The sequence below is a fragment of the Megalobrama amblycephala genome, linkage group LG15 (assembly GCF_018812025.1).
Source record: "Megalobrama amblycephala isolate DHTTF-2021 linkage group LG15, ASM1881202v1, whole genome shotgun sequence".
Taxonomy (NCBI): Eukaryota; Metazoa; Chordata; class Actinopteri; order Cypriniformes; family Xenocyprididae; genus Megalobrama; species Megalobrama amblycephala.
The window spans coordinates 7,578,238-7,605,031 of NC_063058.1; the positions used below are offsets into that span (position 1 = coordinate 7,578,238).

The following is a 26,794-nucleotide window of genomic DNA, read 5'->3' on the forward strand; positions in this document are numbered from 1 at the left end:
TAATAACATGTTAATTTTAAAATATCCACAGGCTCACTATAGGTTTGTAAAGTAAATAAATATGGAAAATAAAGTTGCTACATTAGTCAGCTAACTTTGTTTATTTTATTAAGTGGACCCCTGCTGAAAAAAAACAGCATATGCTGGTTAAGGTAGGTTTTGAAGCTGGTCCAGGACCAGCTCAAACCAGCATACCAGCTCCAAAACCTACCTTAACCAGCATATGCTGTTTTTTTCAGCAGGGACAGCAGTTCTTTATTTATTATTTTACTACACTGACTGTTCTTTACAGTTAAAATTTGATGCATTTGTCCCACACAAATAACCAGCACTGACTGATGATGCTGTGGGCATGAACAGAAGAACACAATTATGTAATCAGATTACTTTTTCAAGTAACCAGTAAAGTAACACAAAACATCTGAGTTACTTTTTCAAAAAAGTAACGCATTACTTTGTTTTCTCATGTATTGACTGACAGACCTTCTGTCCCCATGTTGAGAGAAATCGTCTTGTCCTCAAAGTTGATGTGTTAGAAGCAGGAAAAATGGACAAGCGTAAGGATTTGAGCGAGTTTGACAAGGGCCAATTTGCAATGGCTAGACGACTGGGTCAGAGCATCTCCAAAACTGCAGCTCTTGTGGGGTGTTCCCGGTCTGCAGTGGTCAGTATCTATCAAAAGTGCTCCAAGGAAGGAACAGTGGTGAATCGGCGACACGGTCAAGGGCGGCCAAGGCTCATTGATGCACGTGTGGTCCGATCCAACAGACAAGCTATGTAGCTCAAATTGCTCAAGAAAGTTAAAGCTGGTTCTGATAGAAAGGTGTCAGAATACACAGTGCATCAGTTTGTTGTGTATGGGGCTGCATAGCTGCAGATCAGTCAGGGTGCCCATGCTGACCCCTGTCCACCGCTGAAAGCACCAACAGTGGGGACGTGAGCATCAGAACTGGACCACGGAGCAATGGAAGAAGGTGGCCTGATCCAATGAATCATGTTTTCTTTTACATCACGTGGATGGCCGGGTGCGTGTGCATCCTTACCTGGGGAACACATGGCACCAGGATGCACTATGGGAAGAAGTCAAGCCAGCGGAGGCAGTGTGTTGCTTTGGGCAATGTTCTGCTGGGAAACCTTGGGTCCTGCCATCCATGTGGATGTTACTTTGACACGTACCTAAGCATTGTTGCAGACCATGTACAGCCTTTCATGGAAACGGTATTCCCTGGTGGCTGTGGCCTCTTTCAGCAGGATAATGCATCCTACCACAAAGCAAAAATGGTTCAGGAATGGTTTGAGGAGCACAACAACGAGTTTGAGGTGTTGACTTGGCCTCCAAATTCCCCAGATCTCAATCCAATCGAGCATCTCTGGGATGTGCTGAACAAACAAGTCTGATCCATGGAGGCTCTACCTCACAACTTACAGGACTTAAAGGATCTGCTGCTAACATCTTGGTGCCAGATACCACAGCACACCTGGCGCTGTGTGCTCTGTGTGTAAACATGATGGTTATTCTAGACTAAATGCGAGCATATATTTTCTCATTAACTTCTCCTGCGTCCTATTCTTCTGTATTTCAGAGTGGCAGCACAGCTGAAAGGCTTGTTTGAGCTCTAACGTACAGGCATGAATTTACATTTCCTTCAACCTTCAGAGGCTTATTCATTTCACTTTTGGTGTGAACGGGCCTTTACATTTGCCAAAAATAGATTTTTTTTTGTTGTTATAAAAACAAACAGCCCAACCCAGATGAGGAAAAAGTAACGCAAAAGAAATGTAACGCCATAAAAAGTAATAGTTACTTTTTTTAGGGAGGAACGCAATATTGTAATACATCACTTTTAAAAGTAACTTTCCCCAACACTGGTTATATCAGACTTATCACACTTTTTAGCATTAATTTTCATGACATCCTTTGTGATTACTGAATGTTTTTTTTCTCTTTCATAAACATTCAATTTCATATTGATTCATTAATAATTGTTTCAGATTTAACATGTAAGGTGGGACTCTCGGGGTGGGCTGGACACGGGGTATGATAGAGAGACATCCACTCTTGCATTGTGTGTTTGTTATTTTGGGGGCGGAGCAATGAAGGGAGGGGTGTGTTTGTTTGGGTTGATTTCAAATATCAACAGTGTTTCTCAAAAATTGCTTACTGTACCTTTAAAATACTTGTTGAGATGGCCAGCAGGATTGGGGACAGCAATGCTTTGGCATTCATACATTTTTTTTTATAACAAACAGATTTCACTTAGGTAAAGAACCCTGTAACTCCTCATAAAACATCATTAACGGTCAAAATCAACATACTGGTTGTCCTGCTGAAAAACAAACCTTAAGAGGTAAACCTGGAAGAGTTTGGTTTCTCTACCTAATGTGTCACTTCACAATCCACAATCCACATTTTCAGAGTCCATAACTGGATTTTATTTCAACTATATACAGTGTAGCATGGCATGTCACAAAATAACGAAGTCACGTCTGGTCAAACTCTTTAAAACAATTATTATCTCAGTGGTCCTCTAGTCCATATACACGGATATGACACACAAGCTCCAGCTATGCGGTCCACGACATTTGCTGCTGTTTATTTTATTATTAGTAGTAATATTTCTGTGTTGAATGCTGCATTATAAGGAGAGCGGTTGAGAATTTCACCTTGCGCTGGAAAATCAGGATTGATCACATTTTGATTTAGACAAATCAGGGAATTCATTTAAAAATCTTGTTAATGAAATAATGCAGTGAACTGTGAACTCATATTTTGCATTGCTTTCTCTGCATAAAAATGTAATGTGAAGTTATGATTCCTAGAAGTGGCCAAATGAAATATTACATTCGAACAATCAATTTATCTGCTGCTGGTCCATCAGTGTTTCTGCTCTGCTGTTTGAAGGAATAGTTAAACCCAAAACTGTTGTTTTGCTCATCCTCATGTCTTTCCAAACCAGCATGCTGTTATTTGTTCTGTGGAACACAAAAGGTGAAGTTTGAAGAATCGTCCCACAGCTCTTTTTCAGTTCAAAGTGACCATTCCTCATAATTATTCTATAACAGTACATCAGTTTGGAACAGTGTGAGGGTGAGTTTTCATTTTTAGGTTAACTAGTAATTGAAGTGTAAATCTGCTGCCAGTCTCTTCAACAGTCTGTCCACAGTAGTGGTATTAATGGCCTAGTCACAAGAAACTGGTTAATAATTTTCTTGCTCCAGTCCTTTCCATGCTGAGATTTAATGAGTCTCGTCACTCTTGTCCGAATCCCTCAGTTTCCTCGATGGCGAACAGAAGTTTTTCTCGGAGCTGCTCCATGTTCTTATAGGGGGCAGATCCAGACGATTAAAGCTGAAAATGTAAGGACAAATTCGTCACAAAACAGTTGTATAAAAACGGTTCTATAATTTTTCAGATTTAAGTTGAACATTTGAGTCTCACCAAGTGTGACTTCTCGGCAGCCATGTTTCTTTCCCCACTTTGTCTATGCAAAATTTCTGTGGCCCGTTACTTCCTAGACAACGAGGGCATAAAATGATAAACCATTAGAAATATTTACACTTCTAAACATTGAATATGTACAATATGGACAGACTTCAGGTCACATGTGAAGAGCTCAATGCTGCATGGTGGAAAGACTTGATCAAACAAATGGTTTTTGCATAATTTGCTGCAAACCATAATGTATTTATGCTGCCTTCACATGCTATCCGAAATGTTGTAAATATGAGTTTCATAAACACCCTCTCAAGTTGTATTTACCACTGGGAAGCTCAGGGATAATTTTGATACCTCAGTTCCAAAATTGGGCGGGCCATAAATTTTAAACATGACGGAAGGGGAACGATTGATGCCGTGGCTGCTATTCTTCACTAGTTTTTTTCCACAACAGCTACATTGCCTTGTCTTGTCATTAAAATGCACATTTAATCATAATAATATAGTCGCAAACAGCAATTATCGGGGTTCAAGCACTTGAAGGCCTTTAAGAACCAGCATAAAAACATATTATATGTTTTAATTAGCAAGCCTGTAACCATCTCGACCATTTACAGCCAATACAGGCAATTTACCACAGGAAATATATGTTTTAAAGCTTTTTAAGAGTTATTGATGTTGAGCCAAAAACCTAGGACTAGTTCACAAAAGTTGGCTTTTGAAATAATCTCTCCAATATTTAATGAACGAATCGAGGGGCAGTGGCAATGTTGCTCAGAAAGAGGAGCTCTATCATGTGGTATGAATGTTGTGTGCTAAAAAATTGCATGATATACAATCCTTTACGCAAGTGAAAAATGTCAAAATTTCTCACAGTCCACTAGGGCCATGAGTCAAACAGGCCCAGTGAGTTTCGTTCCGATCGGCCTCCGTTAACCTTGTTTTATAGGTGCTCAAAATTCATTGGCCGATGGCGGCCATGCTTTTTGAGATACACCACTGTCTTCAAAGACAATCGTGGCACCTCGGACAAAGACACTGCATGCCAATTTTCAAGTAAATCGGACTAATGGTTAAGTAGTTATAGCCATTTTCATGTTTTTTTCCCTGTTATAGCGCCACCAAGTGGCCAGCCGCCACGTTTTTTTTTCAGGAGACCAAAGATTGAGCCCATACACACCTGTTCCAAGTTTGGTGAAAATATCTCATTCCATTCACGAGTTTTAGCCATTTTAGTTTAACGTTTAACGTTTTGGTGGCCCTTAGAGACCATGAATTGAAATTTCAATCAGACTCCAGAGGCCGATCGGAGGGAGCCTTGGTGATGTTGTTGGCGGTGTGACTACTACCAGCCCTGAAAGTTTCAAGTTTCTACAACTTACGGTTTGGTCTTCCCGATCACTTTTAGGGGAGAATGCTGATCCTTGGAAATTTTAACAATTACAATAGAGTTTCAGCTTATTGATCCTTGGATCCCTGTAAAACTGAGGATGCTCAAAAGACTGACTGACTCATAATGGACATCCTTATGGTGTAAAAGCTAATTTTTCTCTACTGAAAATTAATTATCTGTCATCTTTTTGAATATGTACAATGTGGAAAGACTTTAGGTCACAAGTAAAGAGCTCAAAGCTGCTTGGTGAAAAGATTAAAAAATGATCAAAAACAAATGTTTTTTTCTAATAATCATTTGAATCGTATAAAATAGCCTGTATTTGCCTGAAATTTCAGAATTGTCAGCAAGCTAGCAAGGTGAATGTTTATATGTATGTCAAAGAATGGGACGCTAAATATAATTTTGGCTTTAGTAAGATTTTCCCAATAAATAGGCAAGAATAAATCTGGTGTCCTCTATGATTCCTGTTCTTTCCACCAAACAAAGCACTTAATCGAGCTCTTAATCACGACTTCAGAAGTGGGAAATAAGACATTTCTGATATCACGTGAAGGCAGTATTAGCTCATGATACTCTGTTAAACCTCTTGAGGTTAACGATCAACATTTTCAGGTTAAGCCCCTCCTTGTAATGCCTCTTAAACACAATCATTTGTAAGAGGTCAAGGCCATATTTTGTACCCTATTCATGGACAGTGTCACCAATAAATCTAAAAATTCCCAATTTTTTCAAGCTTTTCAGTTTGTTTCATCAATACTGTTAAGCTTATCAAACAAAAAGTTGAAAATAAATAAGTAATCAATACAGTAAAGTCAAAGAAACCAGCATGAAATGCTCAATATCTGAGATTTTCATAGCATGCAGTAATTTCATATTGTATGAAAACTGTCTACAGGACAAAATTATTCAATTAATGTGTTCATCTTGCAGACGAATACAACCGGTGCTCCGAATAATAGTAATATTTAAATGATTATTATTATGGTAAATAGTGTTATCATAATGCAACTGTCCAGACACTGTTACACTGTACATTGAGATTTTAAGCTGTACCTATCAGTTCTGCAAAACCTCCAACCGGCAGTCGACAAGTTCCTGTGACGAACTGCAGAAGGCGAATTCTCTTTTCATTGTCCATTTCCTTTACAACCTGTGACACACAATGAAATATACCTAGTAAAAAGAGAAGAAGCAGGAGCAGCTGCGACTGCATTAGACTGGACGTGTGAATTACCTGCCAGAACCAGTGAATTTGCTTGCTGTTTTTGGTGTAATGCCGATAGATGGTGTTCTTCTGCCAGTCATTCAGATCGATTTCCTGCATCCCGCACAACATCAGCTGGAGAACAAACAATCACAATCACCCGGTTATTTACATCTGTTTTCTCAGTGATGCCACTAACGTTTGTGTCTTTGTATAGATGAGGGTTTTTATTGGACTCTTATAAATGTCAAGTCCTTGCTAAAAAAAACAACAAAAAAAACCCAACACCACCCACCTCCAACTCTTTCTCATCAAAATAACGCAACCACTCCAGAGGCACAACCTCATTGAAACCATCCAGGAAGGCTTTTGTTTGTTCCTCCACCCCACGTGTGAACCGCCAGTCAGTAAGCAGACTGCAAAAAAAAAAAACATGCAATGAGTTTAAAATCACTGTTATAGGAACTGTCGTTTTAAAAAAGAAAAGGAGTGTAAGAAGAAAAAGGTGAATAGATGAGGGTGATTGTAGCTTAAAAGGGACCTTTTATGCAAAAATCATTTTTATAAGGTGTTTGAACTCCGACGTGTGTCCGCAGTGTGTGAGAACAACCAGCCTATAATTGTAAAATCCATTATTTTTTATTATTATTATTATCATTTCCATAAATATAAAGCAGTCTTATACGTTTGCACCAATCATTCTGCACAGGACTGCTTAACAAATGAGGGTCTTTTCAACAACTCCATTTCGAACATATAAAGCTGAACACCTCTACTGACAGTTTCTGACATTTTCAGTGCGTGAGATTGTCCTCTTTTGTTGTTGCTGCTGCTGTTCTGGCAATCTGTCCTATACTGGTATGCCAGAGCATGATCTCTTTAAACTCCACCCTCTACTTGCAAAGAGGCTGGGAGCACCAGCTCATTTGAATTTAAAGGGACGCAAACAAAAACGGTGCATGTTTTTACTCACCCCCCCAAAAGTTGCAATTTTAACATGCCTTATAATGACGGTGAGCGGGATCAACGAGTATGAGCTTAAGAAAGTGCATCCATCCACATCCATCCATCATAAGACCAGAACACACCAAGCCGATGCCAACGAACTAGTGGCGACAAAAGCAGACTACGGGGTTGGCTCACGTCGGCAGCATCTATGTCTAAAGTTGGCCTGACACACCAAACTGATGCTCGACAGCCGACGGCCAAGTAGCACGTCAGTTCTGCGCCTGCGTGAGATTAAATGCCTTTCCGTACCAGCAGGTGGCAGTATCTGAACAGGCAATCAGAATGATCAGATGGCCCAACGGGTCGGCTGACGAAGAAAAACTGCCCGACGGCCGACCGTCGGCTTGGTGTGTTCCTGCCTATAAACGTACTCCACACGGCTCGGGGGGGGGTTAATAAAGTTCGATGAGTTTGTGTAATAAAAAAAAAAAAAAAAAAAAAAAAAAAATCCATATTTAACTAGTTATGAAGTAAAATATGTAGCTTCCACCAGACTGCCTTCTGTATTCAACTTACGAAGAAAGTGTAAAACTCTCACAGCTCAAAAAGCTTACGTTACGTCCGATGCCTTCTGACACCTTCCGTATTCAAATTACAAAAAAATTGGAACTGGCGTCGCGTCAGTTACACTTTTTCCGTAAGTTGAAAAAGCTTATTCGATGCTTTCCGTAATCAAATTACCAAAAAAAATGGAACTGGCGTCGCGTCAGTTACACTTTTTCCGTAAGTTGAAAAAGCTTATCCGATGCTTTCCGTATTGAAATTACAAAAAAAACGGAACTGGCGTCACGTCAGTTACACTTTTTCCGTAAGTTGAAAAAGCTTATTCGATGCTTTCCGTATTCAAATTACCAAAAAAACGAACTGGTGTCGCGTCAGTTACACTTTTTCCGTAAGTTGAAAAAGCTTATCCGATGCTTTCCGTAATCAAATTACCAAGAAAACGAAATGGTGTCGCGTCAGTTACACTTTTTCCGTAAGTTGAAAAAGCTTATCCGATGCTTTCCGTAATCAAATTACCAAGAAAACGAACTGGTGTCGCGTCAGTTACACTTTTTCCGTAACTTGAAAAAGCTTATCCGATGCTTTCCATATTCAAATTACAAAAAAAATGGAACTGGCGTCGCGTCAGTTACACTTTTTCCGTAAGTTGAAAAAGCTTATTCGATGCTTTCCGTAATCAAATTACCAAAAAAACGAACTGGTGTCGCGTCAGTTACACTTTTTCCGTAAGCTGAAAAAGCTTATCCGATGCTTTCAGTATTCAAATTACAAAAAAAATGGAACTGGCGTCACGTCAGTTACACTTTTTCTGTAAGTTGAAAAAGCTTATCCGATGCTTTCCGTAATCAAATTACCAAAAAAACGCAACTGGCCGTCGCATCAGTTACACTTTTTCCGTAAGTTGAATAGGGAAGGCGTCGGACGTAGCATAAGCTTTTTGAACTGCGAGAGTTTTACTAGTGGAAGCTAAATATTTTATCCATATTTAACAAGTTATGAAGTTAAATAATTAGCTTCCACCAGTAAAACTCTCGCAGTTCAAAAAGCTTATGCTACATCTGACGCCTTCCCTATTCAACTTACGGAAAAAGTGTAACTGATGCTTCGCTTCAGAAGGCCTATATTAACCCCCCGGAGCCATCTGGAGCACATGTTTATGATGGATGGATATGGATGATGCACTTTCTTCAGCTCATACTCGTTGGTATCGCTCACTGCCATTATAAAGCTCGGATGCGTCAGGATATGTATTAATATATCTCAGATTGTGTTCATCAGAAAGAAGAAAGTCATATACACCTAGGATGGCTTGAGGGTGAGTAAAGCTTGGGGTAATTTTCATTTGAAAGTGAACTAATCCTATAACTATCTCTAAGGACATTTCCTGTTATTAGTGTATGGAACACCTCAATGGATGGAAGGTGTCTGTTAAGTGGCCAGTAATACTCTCAAGACCAATTCAAACTGCACCGACAGACGCCGACAATCACCAGATTACAAGTGGCGATTCAGCATGTTCAATCAGCGAAAACGAGCTCTGACAGACGCCAACAGGTCCAACACACACTGATCCAACACAACCCGACAAAGTGTCTGCTGCCATCTTTTAGAGCACTGTGAATGGGCCAAAAAGAAGATGAACAGGGCAGCATACCCAATATACTCCTCCTTGTTGTCCTGAGTGACAAGTTCATTTTCTCCATCGTTCTTCAGCTGGTGTGTCGTCACCTTGCCCAAAATCTCCATGTCCTGAGCGAAGTACAGCTCCACGCCGCACTCTTCCAAATCATTCTCTCTGTGAACGTACACCAGCATGGACGTCATGTGATGCACAGTTTGTGACAGAATTATTAACTTCAGTCAGTGAATGAATTAAATCAGTCTTGATACTCACTTGACCCACATGATGGAGTTGTAAAACTCAGGGTCTATGGACTCCAGGTCTTTCAGGGTGGGTTTCTTGTTAAGCATGCGCTTGTAGAAGGGTAGAGTGAAGCCAGTGTCAATGAACTTTCCATGATACAGTGCCTGCAGAGAGCCAATCACAGGTCGAAGGTCATAAAAACGAAACAGGTAGTTGAAGTCAGCATGAAACGGAAATTGCAACTTTTTCCACCAATTGTATGACATTTTGCTGGAGGCGAGGGATTGAAACTCATCTATTGGACAAGCTTATTGCATACAAGTCATTGTGAGAGGGGAAGGTTTCGTTTATGGTTATTATATATGCTTTAAATAATAATAACGTGCATGGATATTTATAATACTGCAACATTCAATTAAAAAGTAATAATTGTCTACTGGGTCAAAATGGATTTTGATAAATATTTTCATTATTATGAATGCAGCATTTATGAGCCACATTAATTGAGGCCACATGGAATTTTTCTACATTTAAAAATTAATTTCAGGAACAAACGTTTTGGAACAACTAGGTATGCGGTCACAGATCATTAACAGCCGATTTGTCAAATTCTGTCCAACCAGATTTAAATTCAGGAACAATTTTTTTTCTTTTCTTTTGTTTATTGGATAAGATTTTTAGACACACTGTAACTTTACAAAAAGGAGTCCATTCTGAGTGCTGTAAATACAGCATGACATCATGGCTGGAGGGTGAATTAATGGCCATTATAAACATTCATGTCCTATTAAATGTGTTTGAGATGTATCGTGTCCATTTTCAAGAGTTATAGGGCAATTCTGCTGCATCATTGTAAAGAGAAAAAGAGAGGGAAAAAAAACTGCACATGGATATAAATCCAATTCAATACCAAACAATGATGCAAATGCAAATCTGATAAAGCTTCATGTAATATTAGAGCAGCAGACATAAACACTGGTCGTTCAAAGCTGTTACTCATCTTGGTGCTCATGTGTGACAAAACCATTTTAAAAGGTCACCAGAAACCCGTTTGTCACGATAACAGAAATACTGTAGCTGCAATAACGGTTTAACCTTCAATAACGGAACCATAAGGAACCTTAACATTGTCTTACAATATTATTAGTAGTTTGTATTTCTTACAAAATTAAAAAAAGTTAAAGAATCAGAAATAATAATGATTTGTGAATAACAATTTTGAAGCTAGTACTGGACATATGTCTCTTGCTTGTGAATATATCTAGATTGTGTGATGCTAAACTTGTCGGGAATTTAACTGTGATGTATTTGTGAAAAATAAATATCCGCGATTGCATAGGTTTAGTTCACCCAAAAATGAAATTTCTGTCATTAATTACTCACCCTCATGTCGTTCCAAACCTTGTAAGACCTTCGTTCATCTTTTGAACACAAATGGATATATTTTTGATGAAATCCGAGAGGTTTCTGACCTCCCTATAGACAGGAATGTCATTACCAATTTTAAGGTCCAGAAAGGTTGTAAATACATTGTTAAAATAATCCATGTGACTACATTGGTTCAACCAATGAACGAAGGTCTTAAGGGTGTGGAACGACATGAGGGTGAGTGATAAATAAGCAGGCTTGGGGAGTTACTTTAAAAATGTATTTCGTTACAGTTACAAATTACTTCATAAAGTATTCAGTAACGTAATCCAAGTACCACAATATGAAAGTAATGTACTCTGATTACTTTTGGATTACTTCAAGGTCACATACATAAAGAAAGAGAAATTTAAAAATTGCATTTTTAAATTTAATTTGAATTATTTCTTCTTAATTTCTGCAAGTTTTTAAATGTTACACGTTACATACTTTTGAATGGGTCTCAACAATAAAAATATTTTACAAATCTGATAAATTATCTATCGCAGTATTATTATCGTTGCCGTTTAGAGCTTAAAAATATAAAAGTGACATCAGATCATAACCAAACTGAACAAGCTCTGATCAAACATTTCTGTTCATGTTTGTTCTGCTTTAATTTTAATGTTTAGCATTTTGGTTACTTTTAAAACCTACTAAAACTAAGCAATCATGTCTCATTTCCACAACTGGGGAATACGCAAGCCCTGAATATACATATGGAAAGGGCTATACAGACATCTAGTGGCTACAGTGTGGTATTACAGATTATTTTTTAGTCCTTTGATAAAGAAAGTGTTTTCATAGCTGGAAGGCAGAGTTTGCACTGTACAACCATGTTGTTTGCATTTTGTTCTTTGAAAACAAAATAGCAGCGAAATTTCCATGAATTGAAAGCGTGTGTCCCCGCGGGAAGCACCGTTTCAACTAGCAGCAGTGATTCAATCTGCATCTGAGGAGATTATAGACGGGTGTTATTTGCGCATGCACCAGTGGGTGGCTTGCGTGAATCGTCACTGGCAACAGGAACTATAACAGTATAATCAAGCAGCGCTTAATTGTGTTATGGCAAAAATAATTATTTATTTAGTTTTAAATGAAACAACTGTTATCCTGATAGTATTCCCCCTTTTTTCAAAATGTAACTGTAATCTGATTACTACGTTTTTTGACGTAACTGTATCCTGATTACGTAACGCCGTCACATGTATTCCGTTATTTCTCAACCCCGTTAATGACAGAAATTTATTTTTGGGTGAACTAACACTTTAAATGTTAAAATATATAATCAGTGGGCCTCATTCATGAAACTTTCGCAAATATTTAATTAAATTCAGAGTAATTATGCACGAACTTCCTGAAAACTCTCCTCTGGGTTCACAAATACTTCGTAAACCTCAGATTTGATAATTAAACGTGTATATTAACGAATTCCAATAATTTGGTGTGTGTACATCAAAATTTCATGATCTGTGCACCATTATAAACTACTGATAAACCCATTGATACACTGTTTATAATATGTGATATTACATTAATACTGTAAGGATTTTAATGTTCTTTCCTAAAGTATAATTAGAGCAGTTTTGAGTTATATATTATGCTGTACATCTAGCGCCTGGTTTATTAGGACTTCGTGTGTACAAATGTTGTATTGAAACACTGCACACTCCAGTGGCAAAATAGTTAAGTGAATTACATCATCTAACATTGCAGGTTTGCTTTTACTTAAATTCTCTTATCTCTCTCTCTCTCTCTCTCTCTCTCTCTATATATATATATATATATATATATATATATATATATATATATATATATATATATATATATATATATATATATATATATATATATATATATATATATATATATATAGAGAGAGAGAGACTTCATAAACACACAGAAATGCGATTTTGTTGGACAGCAAACTGTTTAATGTAACAGCACAGAGCTCTGGGAATGATCTCCAAAAACAACACAGACTCCCAGAGTCACACAGTCTGTTCAGAACAAGCAAAAAATAGGAGAAACACAAGGGCTGAGAAAGAATTTAAGCCAGCATAGAGAATCTCTAATACATGTTTGAGAATGTTAAACCCAGGCCGGTACGGGCTCCTGAGGAGTGAGAGAAAAAGCTTGTGTTCTCTCTGGATCTCAATATAACACCAGTCACTATATCAGAATATGATCATTTCATTTTCATGCCCTGAGATTCACACACACACACACACACACGCACACACACACGTAAGTTTGGGTGATCGTATCAGAAGAACGCTAAATAAAGGTGTAAACGGGGTGTAAAACATTTTGAGTTTCCAGAGGTAGTTGAAAACTAATTCGACCGGATTGCTTTCATAGTGGAAACGCTCATGTGGTCGAATGCGTTTGAAGTGCCACAAAAGACCGTCTGCTCTCCACCTACTGACCTAATGCGTAAACATTAAATGAAGAGCGCTAGCCAGATGGATTTTGTAGGCTGAAGATCCAAGTTTGGTTTGAAGAAGAAAAACATACCAATCACAATGTTCTCTCACCATTCCTGATTTCTAACACTCATTCACGGCGTTCAGCCGTTCTTGCGGCTGTCAGAGCAGAAACGAAATGTGTTTTTCCGTCATCTTCGGATGCGTTCACATGTAAATTTTGCAAGCTTATTTTGTCCGTTAGATCGAAAGATCTGTAAAAACCCATACATTTACCCGCCCATAGACCCTCCCCTCAAAGAAATCAGGACAGAAGTGGTCGAAAGTGGACTAAAGAGACGGATTGTGTATTATTATAAAAGGAATGTGTCTTCCTCGTCCACTTGTGATTTGATTGACCAAAACAATCTTAATAGCAGATTTAAACAGGGCCTTCTAGAGTCTCAAGGCATTCTCACCATGGCAATGAAGCGTCCGATGAAGCGGAAGTAAGTGAGGTGGTCGGGGTTGATGGAAGACGCAGGGTTTATCTGCAGACAGTAGTTGTTTTTACCGGCATACTCAAACAGACAGTACATGGGGTTCAACACCTCGTGAGACAGCAAGAAAAACCACTCCCTACAGACAGAGACAAAGAGAAATAGAGTCAGTAACAACACTCTGTACTGTCAACTCTAGCTGGCATTACAACCTGTCATATGCTACTTAAATATTCCCACATCACTGAGACAAACTGTTGGCAAATTATGCAAGAATAAGGATAGTTTGAGGATGTTTTTTGGATACTAACAAATAGAAATGGGTTTTACATTTGTAATTCAATACTTTTTTAGATATTAAATTAGGAATGATTTAAACATAAGTCTTCAGTAAAGGGAACATTTAATTGTTTAAATCTTGACAGAAGCCTTGCACAAAGCGTTTCATTATACAACCACTACTTATGAGAGTAATGGGAAAGAATAGACAATCCAACAAAAGAAAACAAATTGCACATAATAAAAGGGACCTTTCTATGGAAGCTTGTTTCCGCTAAATAAAACAATTAAAAAAGTAAATTGCGACTTTTTATCTCAGATTTCTGACTTTTTTCTCAGAATTGCGAGATTTAAACTTGTAATTGCAAGTCATAAAGTCAGAATTGTGAGTTATAAAGTCAGAATTGCATGATAAAAACTTGCAATTCTAAGAAAAAAAACGTTAGTCTTTTTTTATCTCACATTTTACATTATAACACGCAATTGCAAGTTTATATCTCACAATTCTGAGAAAAAAGTCAGAATTATGATACAAACTCGCAATTCTGACTGTATAACTCGCACTTCTGCCTCTATATCTCGCAATTCTGACTTTATATCACGCAATTCTGACTTTATATCTCGCAATTCTGACTTTATAACTCGCAATTCTGACTTTATAACTCGCAATTCTGATTTTATAACTTGCAATTCTGACTTTATATCTCGCAATTCTGACTTTATATCAAGTAATTCTGACTTTGTAACTCACAATTGTGAGTTTTAATTTTGCAGTTCTGAGATAAAAAGTCACAATTACCTTTTTTATTTTCTGTTTCATGGAGGAAGCAAGCTTCCATACCTTTCTGTGAAATAAAACAATTAAATAAAAATAAAATGGAATACAAATAATTGTAAAAAAAAAAAAAAAAAAAAAAAAAAAAAAAGGAATCAAAACAATTATTAAAAATGAAAAACAAATGCAATACAATTTCCTGAGATGGACAGTGTACAGTGCCACATAAAGTGATGAAGATGAAGACAGATTCAGCAACACAAACAAACACATCAAATCATAACCAGTTCAGCAGAACCCAAGGCCTGACCTTTGATCCCAGGGAGTGTTTGAAAAGAAGGTAAAGAGGCAAAGAGGGGACCATGATTGGGGGTGGGGGTGGTTTTGTCACACCACAGGACGACGCAGACACCTCCAGACATCCCGTCCGTGGTTCTACCCTGTGGTAGAACAGCATGACGTAACCTACCATAGGGTAAAACCACTGACAGGACACAGGAAGACAAACACAGACACAGGAAGACAACTATGAGGTCCAGACACCAAACGAGCAAAGTTACACCACAGCCTCCCCGAAACAAGAAACACTGAACGTGAGGATGACGAACAGCAAGATGCGCACAATCAACTTGCCTGGCTATTCCTCCGTAATCCAGTCCCTCCTCTCCTCTCATGATGATGTAGAGCCTCCGACGGAGGTCATACGGCTTCATATTCATGATCTGAGAGGAAACAAGATGGCATTCTCATTAGAATCTCAATCGACACGATAGGGCTTGAAAGTCTTAAAAATTGAAGTTATTTTTCAAGAAAGTGTTGTTCAAGGAAATGATGCTTGTCCACCTCAGGAGATCAAACTAAAATGATATGAGCTGTAGAGCTGCACGATTAATCGTTAAAAGATCATGATCTCGATTCAAACACCAACATGATCTCATTCCTAAATGACAACGATTGCCCTGTGTTTATTAAACCTTTGTCAAAATCACACCGGAACATTCAAATATGTGTTGGCGTTGCCGTTGAGCCAGAGAGAACTGTTGTCATGTATAGGTATGAAACAGATTCACAAACAGTTTTCCCAACCACACAGTGTCATTGTTTCTTTCTTACAATCATTCAAATGATCACAGAAGTACTAAGATAAAAGTTTATAGTTCAGATATAAACACTGATGTCTACACTAGCAATTTCAATAGCAAATCATCTTTTGAAAGTAACTTGGTGCTTCAAATAATGATTGTATCTGTTACATCGTTACACCAGTAAGTGTCATAAAAATGTATTTAACTGAGAGATTCGTTCAAAACTCTGATTCATCCAGTAATGAAACAAGCATTTATAAGTGAGTCATTGAATCATTCACTCAAACCATTTTTTTTAATGATTATATTTTTAATGATCAAATAATTCATTCAGATTAATTAAACATTTTAAACAGACTGCAGCAATTAACATTTTGTCAGAACTTCTAACAAATTACACATTATTTTGTTTACTTGTCTGTTCAGAATTGTGGGAGAATCTGTTTTTAATGAGCCATTTAGACTAAATGAAGATATACATAATTTGGAGTCCAATTTGCTTTGTCGTTATTGATGATCTAATACTGGTCATAAATTAAAATCTCCCTGTGGTGAAAATCAAGTTTTTAAATGTTGTTTATATGTCTATGTGGTGTTTTTAATGTGCTTCAAGATAAACCATGTGCAAATTCATGTCAACACCATTGCTGAGTATTTTCTGTTTAAAACTGCAGTGATACAAAGACAGTCTCAAAAACTTGGTTTGAAATCGCTAGCGTTTCTGACGTCACAAACTACCTTGTAACCAATCACGTCAACATGTGTTCGTCAATGAATGAATCGCTGAGCTGGTGAGAGTGAGTGGAGGCGGGGCTAATTTGCATATTCATAGAAGCGCGTATACTAAATGAGGCAAGGGTGTAGAGTTACATTGAAGCTATTTTAAGGCATGAAGAAATATTTTTCAAGGAAAAAAACATTTAAATGTGTCATTTTGGTGATCAAAGATGAGTTTTAAGAAATAAAATTATTGACTATAGGGGCACTTTAAAGAAAAAAAATACTGTTTGATAATTTTCCTTAAAATAAAATTGGTAAGAGGGTTTAACCCTCTGGAGTCTGAGGCTGATTTGGGGCCTGGAGAAGTTTTGACATGCCCTGACATTTGTGCTTTTTTCAGTTGTTCATAAACATATAAATGACAAAAGTGTCATTACACTGTATTCAGCACAAACTAGGCTACCATAATATGCGAGGAACATGTGTGTACATGTTTGTGTTTTTGAAGGAATAACATTTATGCGTGGTTATTGAAAAACAAAAAACTTAAGTCACTGAAATAAAGCCAAAAAAAGTATAGTAAATCTGTGTTTACAATACTTTAGGGTATTGAAGGTTGTAAACTAGAGTTTTTGCTTCAAAATTATGTAAAAATTATGCTGCCTACTCCTTCATATAAAACAATATATTGATTTAGTTTTTGTAAGACACTTTTTGCCAAGAAACACAGTATGCGTGGAGGCGTGAATCACCACTGAATAATGGGCCATTCTCACCTGAGAAGACAAAAGAATTGGATAGTAATGAGCTGAAATGACTTGCATATTAATGAGGCATTTCAGTCAGGTAGGCTGTGAAAAAAACCTGTGATGTCTCAAGCTCATCATGATATATGAAACATACAGAAAAATATTATTACAATATAAAGTAATGGTTTTATATTATACTTTAAAATATAATGTATTTCTGTGATGCAAAGAGTCTGAATATAGGCTTTTAGTTTAAAAGCATGCACATTTGGAGAAATATTGGATTCTCATATGCTTATGTCAATTTTCTATACAGAGGAGTTATTTTTTATTTAATATTCATTGTTATCTCTATGAGCGCTGGTGTTTTCAATTCATCCTTGAAGTCGGAGGGCGCTCTCTGTGCATTTTTAGTCCACAAATTCATCTAAAAGAAGAAGAGGCTATTCCATGAATGGAGTTTCCAATTCATACTGCAGCTGGAGGGCGCTAAAGAAACAAAAACTCATCTAAAATTCATCTATAGAAGAAAAGAAAACAGGAACTAACTGCATGTCTTCTAGAGCTCCCTAACCATGACTTTTACATCCAGATAAACACTTTTCAAGACAATAAATACACGATTGAGACGATGAATGCATGTATTGCCTCTGAATTTGCGTCTGAATAGCGCTGGCTCCGTGGGCGTGGCCGCATTAGCAGATAATGAGCTGAATCACGGACTTCTGACATGGCTCTCTTTTCATACAGATTACATAAACACAGAAGGTTTGTTTTCGATTTGACTTACATGATTTAAAACCTGACATCTTAACGTTTTTTTAGACATAAGTTTAACTTTTCTGTGATTAGTATTCACTAAGTTACAGTTCATTTTCTGAGAACTATCAGATTGGACTTCGTTCAGAGGGAGAGGAGAAATCACGCATCATGTTAGTTTTCTTTATTTTACAAAAAGCAGAACATTGTGTTTTTACTCCGAGTGTACACAAATAAAAGAAGATATTCTATAGTTTCAATTGATATATTACTTATGTCTCTATGACAAAAAATGACGGAGTATTTTAAGTCTGTTTTGCTGCAATGTGAAAAAAAACCTGCAAAACGCGCCGGCGCGTTTTCAGACCTCAGAGTGTTAATAGAATGAATTTATCAGATAAATGTAATTTTTTTGTTGTATACAGTCAAGAAAGTTTTTTTGAGGTTGTACAAGCCAAACTCATAATGATCTATGATAATGAACAGGGGGGACCAAATTGTTCTGTGCCTTTGATATAAAAGGCACAACCTCTTGGGACAACCTCTATACAACATGCATCACTAAAGCCATTTTGCAGGCATGTCATTATCATTGTGGTAACCCCAAAAGCTGGCAATGGTTCTACGATCTACTTGAGAGCAGAAACACAGCCCTGGGCAGTATGACAGTACAAATGTGTCATCCAAGGTTTATACTGCAATTAATCTGCAACAAAAATCGTGACAAAAAATCGTCTGCCTCCAGTGTAGACATTTCTGGTGATTATTACAGAAGTTGAGCAGCCCTGCTCACCACATCCTCATTCACTGACCTGTTGAAACGAGTCCTCAAACAGAGTCTGTCGAGATACGGAGATCTTCACATGACTGGGCAGCGCGTTGGACTGTGTAAAGAGGCCAGAAAAAACAGGAGCCCATACGTTAATTTGCTGATGCTAAATGACAAAAATGTTGCACTAGCATAAGGCCTGTGGTGATTTGAACAACTCACATGACACAAGAAGCGGAACTGGTGATATTTCCACCTGAAGCTGCGGTCGTATGCACCCGGAGACCCACCCTGCCTCGAACTAAACAGGAAGACAGAAAATAAAGCCAAAGCACTGTGAGGACATTCTGATGTCATTTGTTCCATGAGTGTGGCGCTTCAGACGCACTTAAACAGACATGAGCAATGAAAGGAAAACAGGATAAACTGAACTTTACAAATTGCAAAATAAAGTCAGTCCATAAACAGGTGAATGTGACGCATCATACAAGACAGAATGTGGGATTCAGATCCGGTAAAAGACTGTCATTTACACAAGGCAGATTTAGGGAGTCTTGTGCTGCACAGCTGTGAGCAAAAGGCATTTCACTTGACTTTAGAGAGGAATTTAAGACATATGATGTTTAAGACAACAAAAATATGTATGAAAGGAACAAAGGAGATACTGAGAGAAACAAAGAAAGAAAAATAACAATAATATTCTGTGTATATACTACACTACCAAAAGTGTGCAATAATTACATTCTTTTAATGTTTTTGTAAGAAGTCTCTTCTGCTCACAAAGGCGGCATTTATTAATCAAAAATACACTAAAAATAATAAAACAATATTGCAATTTGTGTTCTATATGAATATATTTTAAAATGTAATTTAATCCTGTGATCAAAGCTGAATTTTCAGCATCATTACTCCAGTCTTCAGTGTCACATGACCCTTCAGAAATCATTCTAATATGATGATTTGCTGCTCAAGAAACATTTCTGATTATTATCAAACAGTTTTTGTGATATTCTTCCATTTAAAAGTTTAGGTCAAGTACAAAGAGATATTAAATTGATCAAAAGTGACAAAGATGTTTATAATGTTACAAAAGATTTCTTTTTTTTGCTTTAAAAAAAAAAAAAAAAAAAGCTGTTATTTTGAACTTTCTATTCATCAAAAAATCCTGAAATATTAAGCAGCAAAAACAGCTAATGTTGATAATAATAAGAACCAATATTAATAAATGAGCACAAATAGTTGAGAATTGAGCACCAAATCAGCATGCCGAGTGATAATGTGACATAAAAAAAAAAAAAAATGTAGCTTTGCCACAACAGGAATAAATAACATAAATATGTTCAAATAGATAACAGTTCTTATTTTTATTAAATAAATGCAGCCTTGATGAGCAGAAGACATTTTTTTTTTTTAAATAAATAAAAAATTGGTAACACTTTACTATAAGGTCTCATTTGTGAACATTAGTTAAAAAAACACGTTTGTGCATTAATGTTAACAGATACAACTTTTGATTTTAATAATGTACAACTAAATGTAGAAATGAACAAATACTGTGTTATTTATCATTAATAATACAGTAAATAAAAGTATTATTTACGGTTAGTTCATTTTAACTTATGTAGTTAACTGAAATGAAACCTTACTGTAGAGTGTTACCAAAATGTTACACTTTTGAACGGTAGTGTACATATAGGATATATTTAAATTTTGAACTTTATTATGCGTCATAGACCTACAATGTATTGGCCGTCTGCTCTCAAGACATACTGAAAAACCCATACGAGTGGGTGGGAAGCTGCTGTGGACCCGTATCACCATCAGGTCCTTGATCTACTGTGTGTCTGTCTCTCTGTCGCAGTGAACACCTCCTTCCCTTCACATACAATCAAAACAAGCAATCTAAACTATATCGTGTGTGATGTTTACCCTGACTCAAAGCCTGGTCGGGGGTCTTTAAAGGTGGTGGTGCGAGAATTGTGGTCCACAAAGTATCGCACCCCCTCTGCAGTGTACTTCATCTCCCAGCCGGGCGGCAGGGGCGGCTCCTGGATCATCCTGCAAATGGAGGAGGGCAGTGAGAGCAGCGCACCCTGCTGGACGCTACACACATAAGACTGGGGGGGCTCAAATGTAAAGTAACATGCTGTTTTTCTGTCAAATCTAAAACGCAATGTACAAATAAACAAAATGCAAAAATAAAAATGAGCAAACAAATAAACAATGTTTTGCAGCTTAAGTGGATGAGTTTGATAATGTGTGGTATTCACTGGGTTTCTATCAACGGACTGATAAGAACAAACCAGTGCGGGTGAGGAAGCAACTAGACCTTAAAAGTAACGCAGCTTTCTCTGTAGTTTACAGAGCCAGGCATAAGAAAGTGTGATGTTATGCACTGCATGGCCGAGAGCCATCCGCTTAAACAGGAAAAGGCCTGTCAGACTGACGTAAAGCAATTAAGCGCAGTTCATTTGTTACGCAATATTTAGTTGTTGGCAAATCTGAAAATGGAAAACGTTCTTAAAAACAGATTTATGCTTGTGGATATACCGCTCATTTTAACAGCCCGGAAATTTAAACAAGACTTTGTTTCCAAAGGGCGGTGAGACTAAGAGCTAACAAATCAGCAACACTGAAGCAAATCAGATCAAAACTGGCAATTTTAGCCAACTCTTGTCCACTTTTCTGACAAGTGGCATTACACCTCTTCATATATTTTTTTTTATGGCATGACATTAAAACATTTAGCGCCAGTTAAAATTAAAATTCAATATTTGAGATGTCATATGTGTCAACTTAAAGGGATAGATCACACAAAAATGAAAATGATCCCATGATTTACTCACTTCTCAAGCTTTTCTGGGTGTATATGACTATCTTCTTTCAGACGAACACAATCTGAGCTATACTAATAAATATCCAGGCTCTTCCAAGCTTTGTAATGGGAGTGAATGGGAGCTCAAGATTTTGACGCCCAAAAAAGTGCATTCATCCATCATAAAAGTCAACCACACGGTTAATAAAGGCCTTCTGAAGCAAAGCGATGGGTTTTTACTTTATAAACTATAATAACTGGCTTCCGACAAACATCTGTACACAAGTCGACTTACGACGGAAGCGTAACCTCTGACCCGTCGTATGACGCAATGACGAACGTGGAAGCTCAGAGGATAGAGCAAAACAAAACACCGGTCACGAGATAGAAGTCTAAAACAAGAAATTTTAAAGAGAAATGTCAGAGGATTTTGACATAAGAAGAGGGGCTTGAGTTTGTTGCACAGAGAGACATCCAAGCCTAAGATACTCCCACATCCTACGTCATGCGTCGAATCAGGGGGTCACTCTCCCACTGTAAGTCGACTTGCATACCGACGTTTGTCGGAAACTGGTTACTATAGTTTATAAAGTTGTAAATATGGATGTTTTTCTCTCAAAAACCCATCGCTTCGCTTCAGAAGGTCTTTATTAACCCCCTGGAGATGTATGGATTACTTTTATGATGGATGGATGGATTTCAAAATCAAACCCCCATTCACTCCCATTATAAAGCTTGGAAGAACCAGGAAATTTTTTAATAAAACTCTGATTGTGTTCGTCTGAAAAAAGATAGTCATATACGCCTAGGATGGCTCGAGGGTGAGTAAATCATGAAATAATTTTCATTTTGGGATGAACTATCCCTTTAAGTCACCTTGATCAAAGTGTGTTGCATGTTGCTTTAAGGTTTTAAGCTACCTATCATTAGTAACTTGTATTGCCAACTACAGGGCATCTTAACTGAATTATGACCTGCTTGTAGTTTAGCAGTTTCAGAGTCGCTTCCCCAACACTAGTAAACTGAGGCTTCACGCTATTTAACACCCGCTGACTGAACTCTGACAAACACCACTGGAATCTACAGATCACTTGCTATGGACTGTACAGGTCACGTGACAGGAGGACATGATTACCCTTGGGTTCGAGGGTCCTCCCACTGCGTAGTTCGGGTGTTGTGATTGACATAGTACACTCTTCCATTGTCCTGGCGTTTCTCTGAGGGAAAAGAGAGCACATTTATTAGTTCATTTTCATTACATACAGCTGTTTTGCATTCAGAATGGTTGCAAACTTACTTTAAAGGATTAGTTCACATTAGAATTAAAATTTCCTGATAATTTACTCACTCCCATGTCATCCAAGATGTTTATGTCAGTCTTTCTTCAGTTGAAAAGAAATTAAGGTTTAAGAGGAAAACAGTCCAGGATATATAGTGGACTTCACTGGGGTTCAACAGGTTGAAGGTCCAAATGTCAGTTTCAGTGCAGCTTCTAGCGATCCCAGATGAGGAATAAGAGTCTTATCTAGTGAAACAATCAGTCATTTTCTAAAAAAATAAATAAAAATGTATATACTTTTTAACCATAAATGCTCATCTTGCACTGCTCTGTGATGTGCCACGCATTACGTAATCATGTTGGAAAGGTCATGCGTGACGTAGGCGGAAGTACGATCCAGTGTCTATAAAGACTAAGTCAAACGGCCTTTACAAAAAGAGGTAAAACAACAATGTTGGATGAAGCTAGAAGAGAAAATGAGATTGAGTTTTTCGCCATACCAGGGTACTTCCGTCTACGTCACGCACAACCTTTCCAACGTGATTATGTAATGCGTGGAGCTTCACAGAGCAGTGCAAGACGAGCATTAGTGGTTAAATGTATAGAATTTTTATTATTTTTTAGAAAATGACCGATGGTTTCTCATCTGGGATCATGTAGAGCCCTTTGAATCTGCACTGAAACTGCAGTTTGGACCTTCAACCTGTTGGTAGCCGAATCCACTATATGGAGAAAAATCCTGGAATGTTTTCCTGAAAAAAATCTTAATTTCTTTTCCACTGAAGAAAGAAAGACATAAACATCTTGGATGACATGGGGGTGAGTAAATTATCAGGAAATTTGAATTCTGAAGTGAACTAATCCTTTAAGCTGAACAGTTAGTCATAGCCCGAAACCAAGATAAAAAGCTAAGTGTTACGTACAAGATGGTTATGCATTACAAAAAATAAGTCAATTACTTAACACTGTTGCTTCCTGTTTAACGTACAGTGATGTAATAGAGTCCAATTGTTTAGAGAAGGTTTTTTTTTTTTGATTGATTGAATACTTTATTGAACAACAACAATCAACAGGAAGTGTTCAAAAGGATAAAAACACAAAAAGCCCACAGGCTTATTTCCATTGTGGTCCTTAATTATATATATAGGTATATTGAGAACTGTTCACCTAACTGTTCTTTATTTACACACCCTCATACCAATTTGTGTTTTTTTTAAATACTGTAAATTACTGTAGTTTTGTTTACTTAATTTAAGCTGTTCTTCCATTAATAATGTTCTGCTTCTGATGGATTGGGTGAACTATTCCTTTTCATATTGAAAAACACACAAATGTAATGTTATCCTCTTTCAATCTCCCCATACACTGTTGGGTAAGACGGTGTCAAATCTGACAGAGCTGGCTGAAAACTCACAAGTCAGTGGGGCATCTCACTAGCACGTGCTCCGATATACCTTCTCGCATTTCGACTGGGTTTACCAGAACAGAGACGGACAGAATGTAAAGAGCAAAAAAAGAAAAGAGAAAATCTGCTGGCCAATTACTTTTCCACAAAAAAGACGCAGCACTCTGCCCTACAAGACATGTGAGAGTAACATACCCCTCACCCCCTCATTCACTCTCCGTCTGACATCTTGTTTTCATTAACAGTCGTTTGTGGAGCACACAGTAGCCCTCACATTACTGCTCACACAACACTCTCTTTTTCTGCTTTTTCCCCCCCTGTTTAACCCCCTCATCACAGAGATTTCCAAGCTTCATTTCACAAAGTTCTATTCCTGAACTCCACTACACCACTGTTTTTAACGGAAATAAGATTTAAAATATTTGTTTTGTTTTCTCAACAACAGATAAGGATACAGATTATTTAATTTTAAGATAAAATAAGATATGAACAGTGTTGGGTGTAACGCATTACAAGTAACTTGAGTTATGTAATCAGATTACTTTTTCCAAGTAACTAGTAAAGTAACGCATTACTTTTTCAATTTACATCAAAATATCCAAGTTACATTTTCAAATAAGTTTTACTTTTTCACATTTATTGACTGACAGCTCTCCATGTTGAGAGAAATAAAGTGTTGCGTGCGCTGTGTGAACATGATGGGTATTGTAGTTCTAGATTAATGTGAACATGCATTTACTCATCTCACTTGCACGAAAACATTCAGTATTCCTCAAAATGAATAAAAACAGTGAAATGCAATCTCAGAATTTATGCAAACCTGTAATAATTAACTACATTACACAAATATACTTTATGTATTTAATCTCACTTTATTAACCAAATTACTTTAGATTAGATTTAGAAATAAGAGTGATAAACTTTCTTCTCCTGTATCCTATTCTTCTGTAATCCAGAAAGGCAGCACTGCTGAAAGGTTTGTTTGAGCTGCGCCCTCTACTGTACAGGAGTGAATCTGCATTTCCTTCAGCCTGGGGCTTATTCATTTCACTTTTGGTGTGAAATGGCCTTAACAATTTACCAAAAATATAACAAGCAAGCCCAGCTGAAAAAAAGTAACACAAAAGTAATGTAATGCATTACTTTTCATAAAAAGTAACTAAGTAACGCAATTAGTTACTTTTTAGGGAGTAACGCGATATTGTTATTACTTTCCCCAACACTGGATATGAAGATGTGATTTTAATTACATCATTAAAAACATGTTTTTTGAATGATACTCAGGTTATCTTTAGACTGTAATAACACATCTCTCTAATGAAATACATAATATTTTGCATAATTAGCACTAAACTGTATTCCTGACAACCAGTTTCCTACACTGTGCTAGATTCAAGTCTATAATCGTATCATTCGCCACTGTCCCTTCTCACAGAATCAACTCCAAACAATACTTCACGCTCATTCATTTATTTATTCATTCAGTAAGTAACCATGTAATAATAGGACTAACAATAATAGGCCTCTGCTTCATATTTGGGTTTATTTTCCAGCTAGGCTTCCTATTACATGCATGTACAAAGCTGCTTTGTGAGCAAAATGTTTGCAAATTTATTTTCGCTTCGGGTTATGTCCAACTGTTAATATGCCATGTTACATAAAAAGCAATACATAAAATAAGTTACGTCACTCAAAACTGTCATAGTTTTTGTTATGGTGTTGTGTGATCCATCAAATTCTACTATTTATCAGTAGACGCAGAACTACAAAAGTATGAATATTGGTTAAAAAAAAACCCATTGGCCTAGCTGATTATAGGCCTCTCTCTAGTCTCTACTACTAAAGTTAAGATAAAAAAAAAAAGCTCACACTGATCTCATAAGAGACACCTCACCTGAAGATAAAGCATGAATGATGACTTACCCCAGCCTGGAGGAAGAGCACCGAGCGGGTCATTCTCCACAGGACCTCCAGATGGCTGTGAGAGAGAGAGAGAGAGAAACAGACCGTAGTTAGGACACTCTTTTTGAACCTTTTCGCAACACCTCCCCACACACCAGAACTCACAGAAACCTGTTCAAATAAACTACCAACCCAAATAACAGCAGGAATATACAGATTCCAGCTGCCGGTGGGCTTCGACCTACAAAAAAACCTTGTGATTCTAAGAGGTGTTTCTAGAAGGTGCTGAACCCAACAGATCACAGAGTTTGCCTCCTAATCTCAGAACAGAGACTGACGGAGGTGCTCAAGTGCCTAGCCAGCACCGTCCAAGTGCTACATGCCTGCCACGGGCAGAAAAAGACACACACACTGACACACATATGCATGCAGTGTTCCAATGATCTCACTGGCTGCTTGAAAACCCCACCCTGTCTCCATCCGCCCAATCCCGACCCCACCCATTCCTCCGTCCTCTTCTAGCAGAGCTGTGA

The 26,794-nt window shown here is 37.5% G+C and overlaps 1 protein-coding gene across 1 annotated transcript in view; it reads right to left on the reverse strand.

Moving 5' to 3' along the window:
• Nucleotides 1-2,409: 2,409 nt before the first annotated feature.
• The window catches only part of wwp2 (WW domain containing E3 ubiquitin protein ligase 2), a 62,217-nt gene continuing 37,832 nt past the window's right edge, over nt 2,410-26,794 (reverse strand). Inside the window, 15 exon segments of the mRNA XM_048157477.1 lie at nt 2,410-3,330; nt 3,333-3,349; nt 3,440-3,512; nt 5,886-5,982; nt 6,067-6,171; nt 6,332-6,452; nt 9,203-9,343; nt 9,443-9,576; nt 13,704-13,863; nt 15,412-15,500; nt 18,904-18,975; nt 19,083-19,161; nt 20,790-20,918; nt 22,811-22,892; nt 26,283-26,337. Coding sequence (XP_048013434.1) covers nt 3,251-3,330; nt 3,333-3,349; nt 3,440-3,512; nt 5,886-5,982; nt 6,067-6,171; nt 6,332-6,452; nt 9,203-9,343; nt 9,443-9,576; nt 13,704-13,863; nt 15,412-15,500; nt 18,904-18,975; nt 19,083-19,161; nt 20,790-20,918; nt 22,811-22,892; nt 26,283-26,337 — 1,434 coding nt within the window. The 3' untranslated portion in view covers nt 2,410-3,250.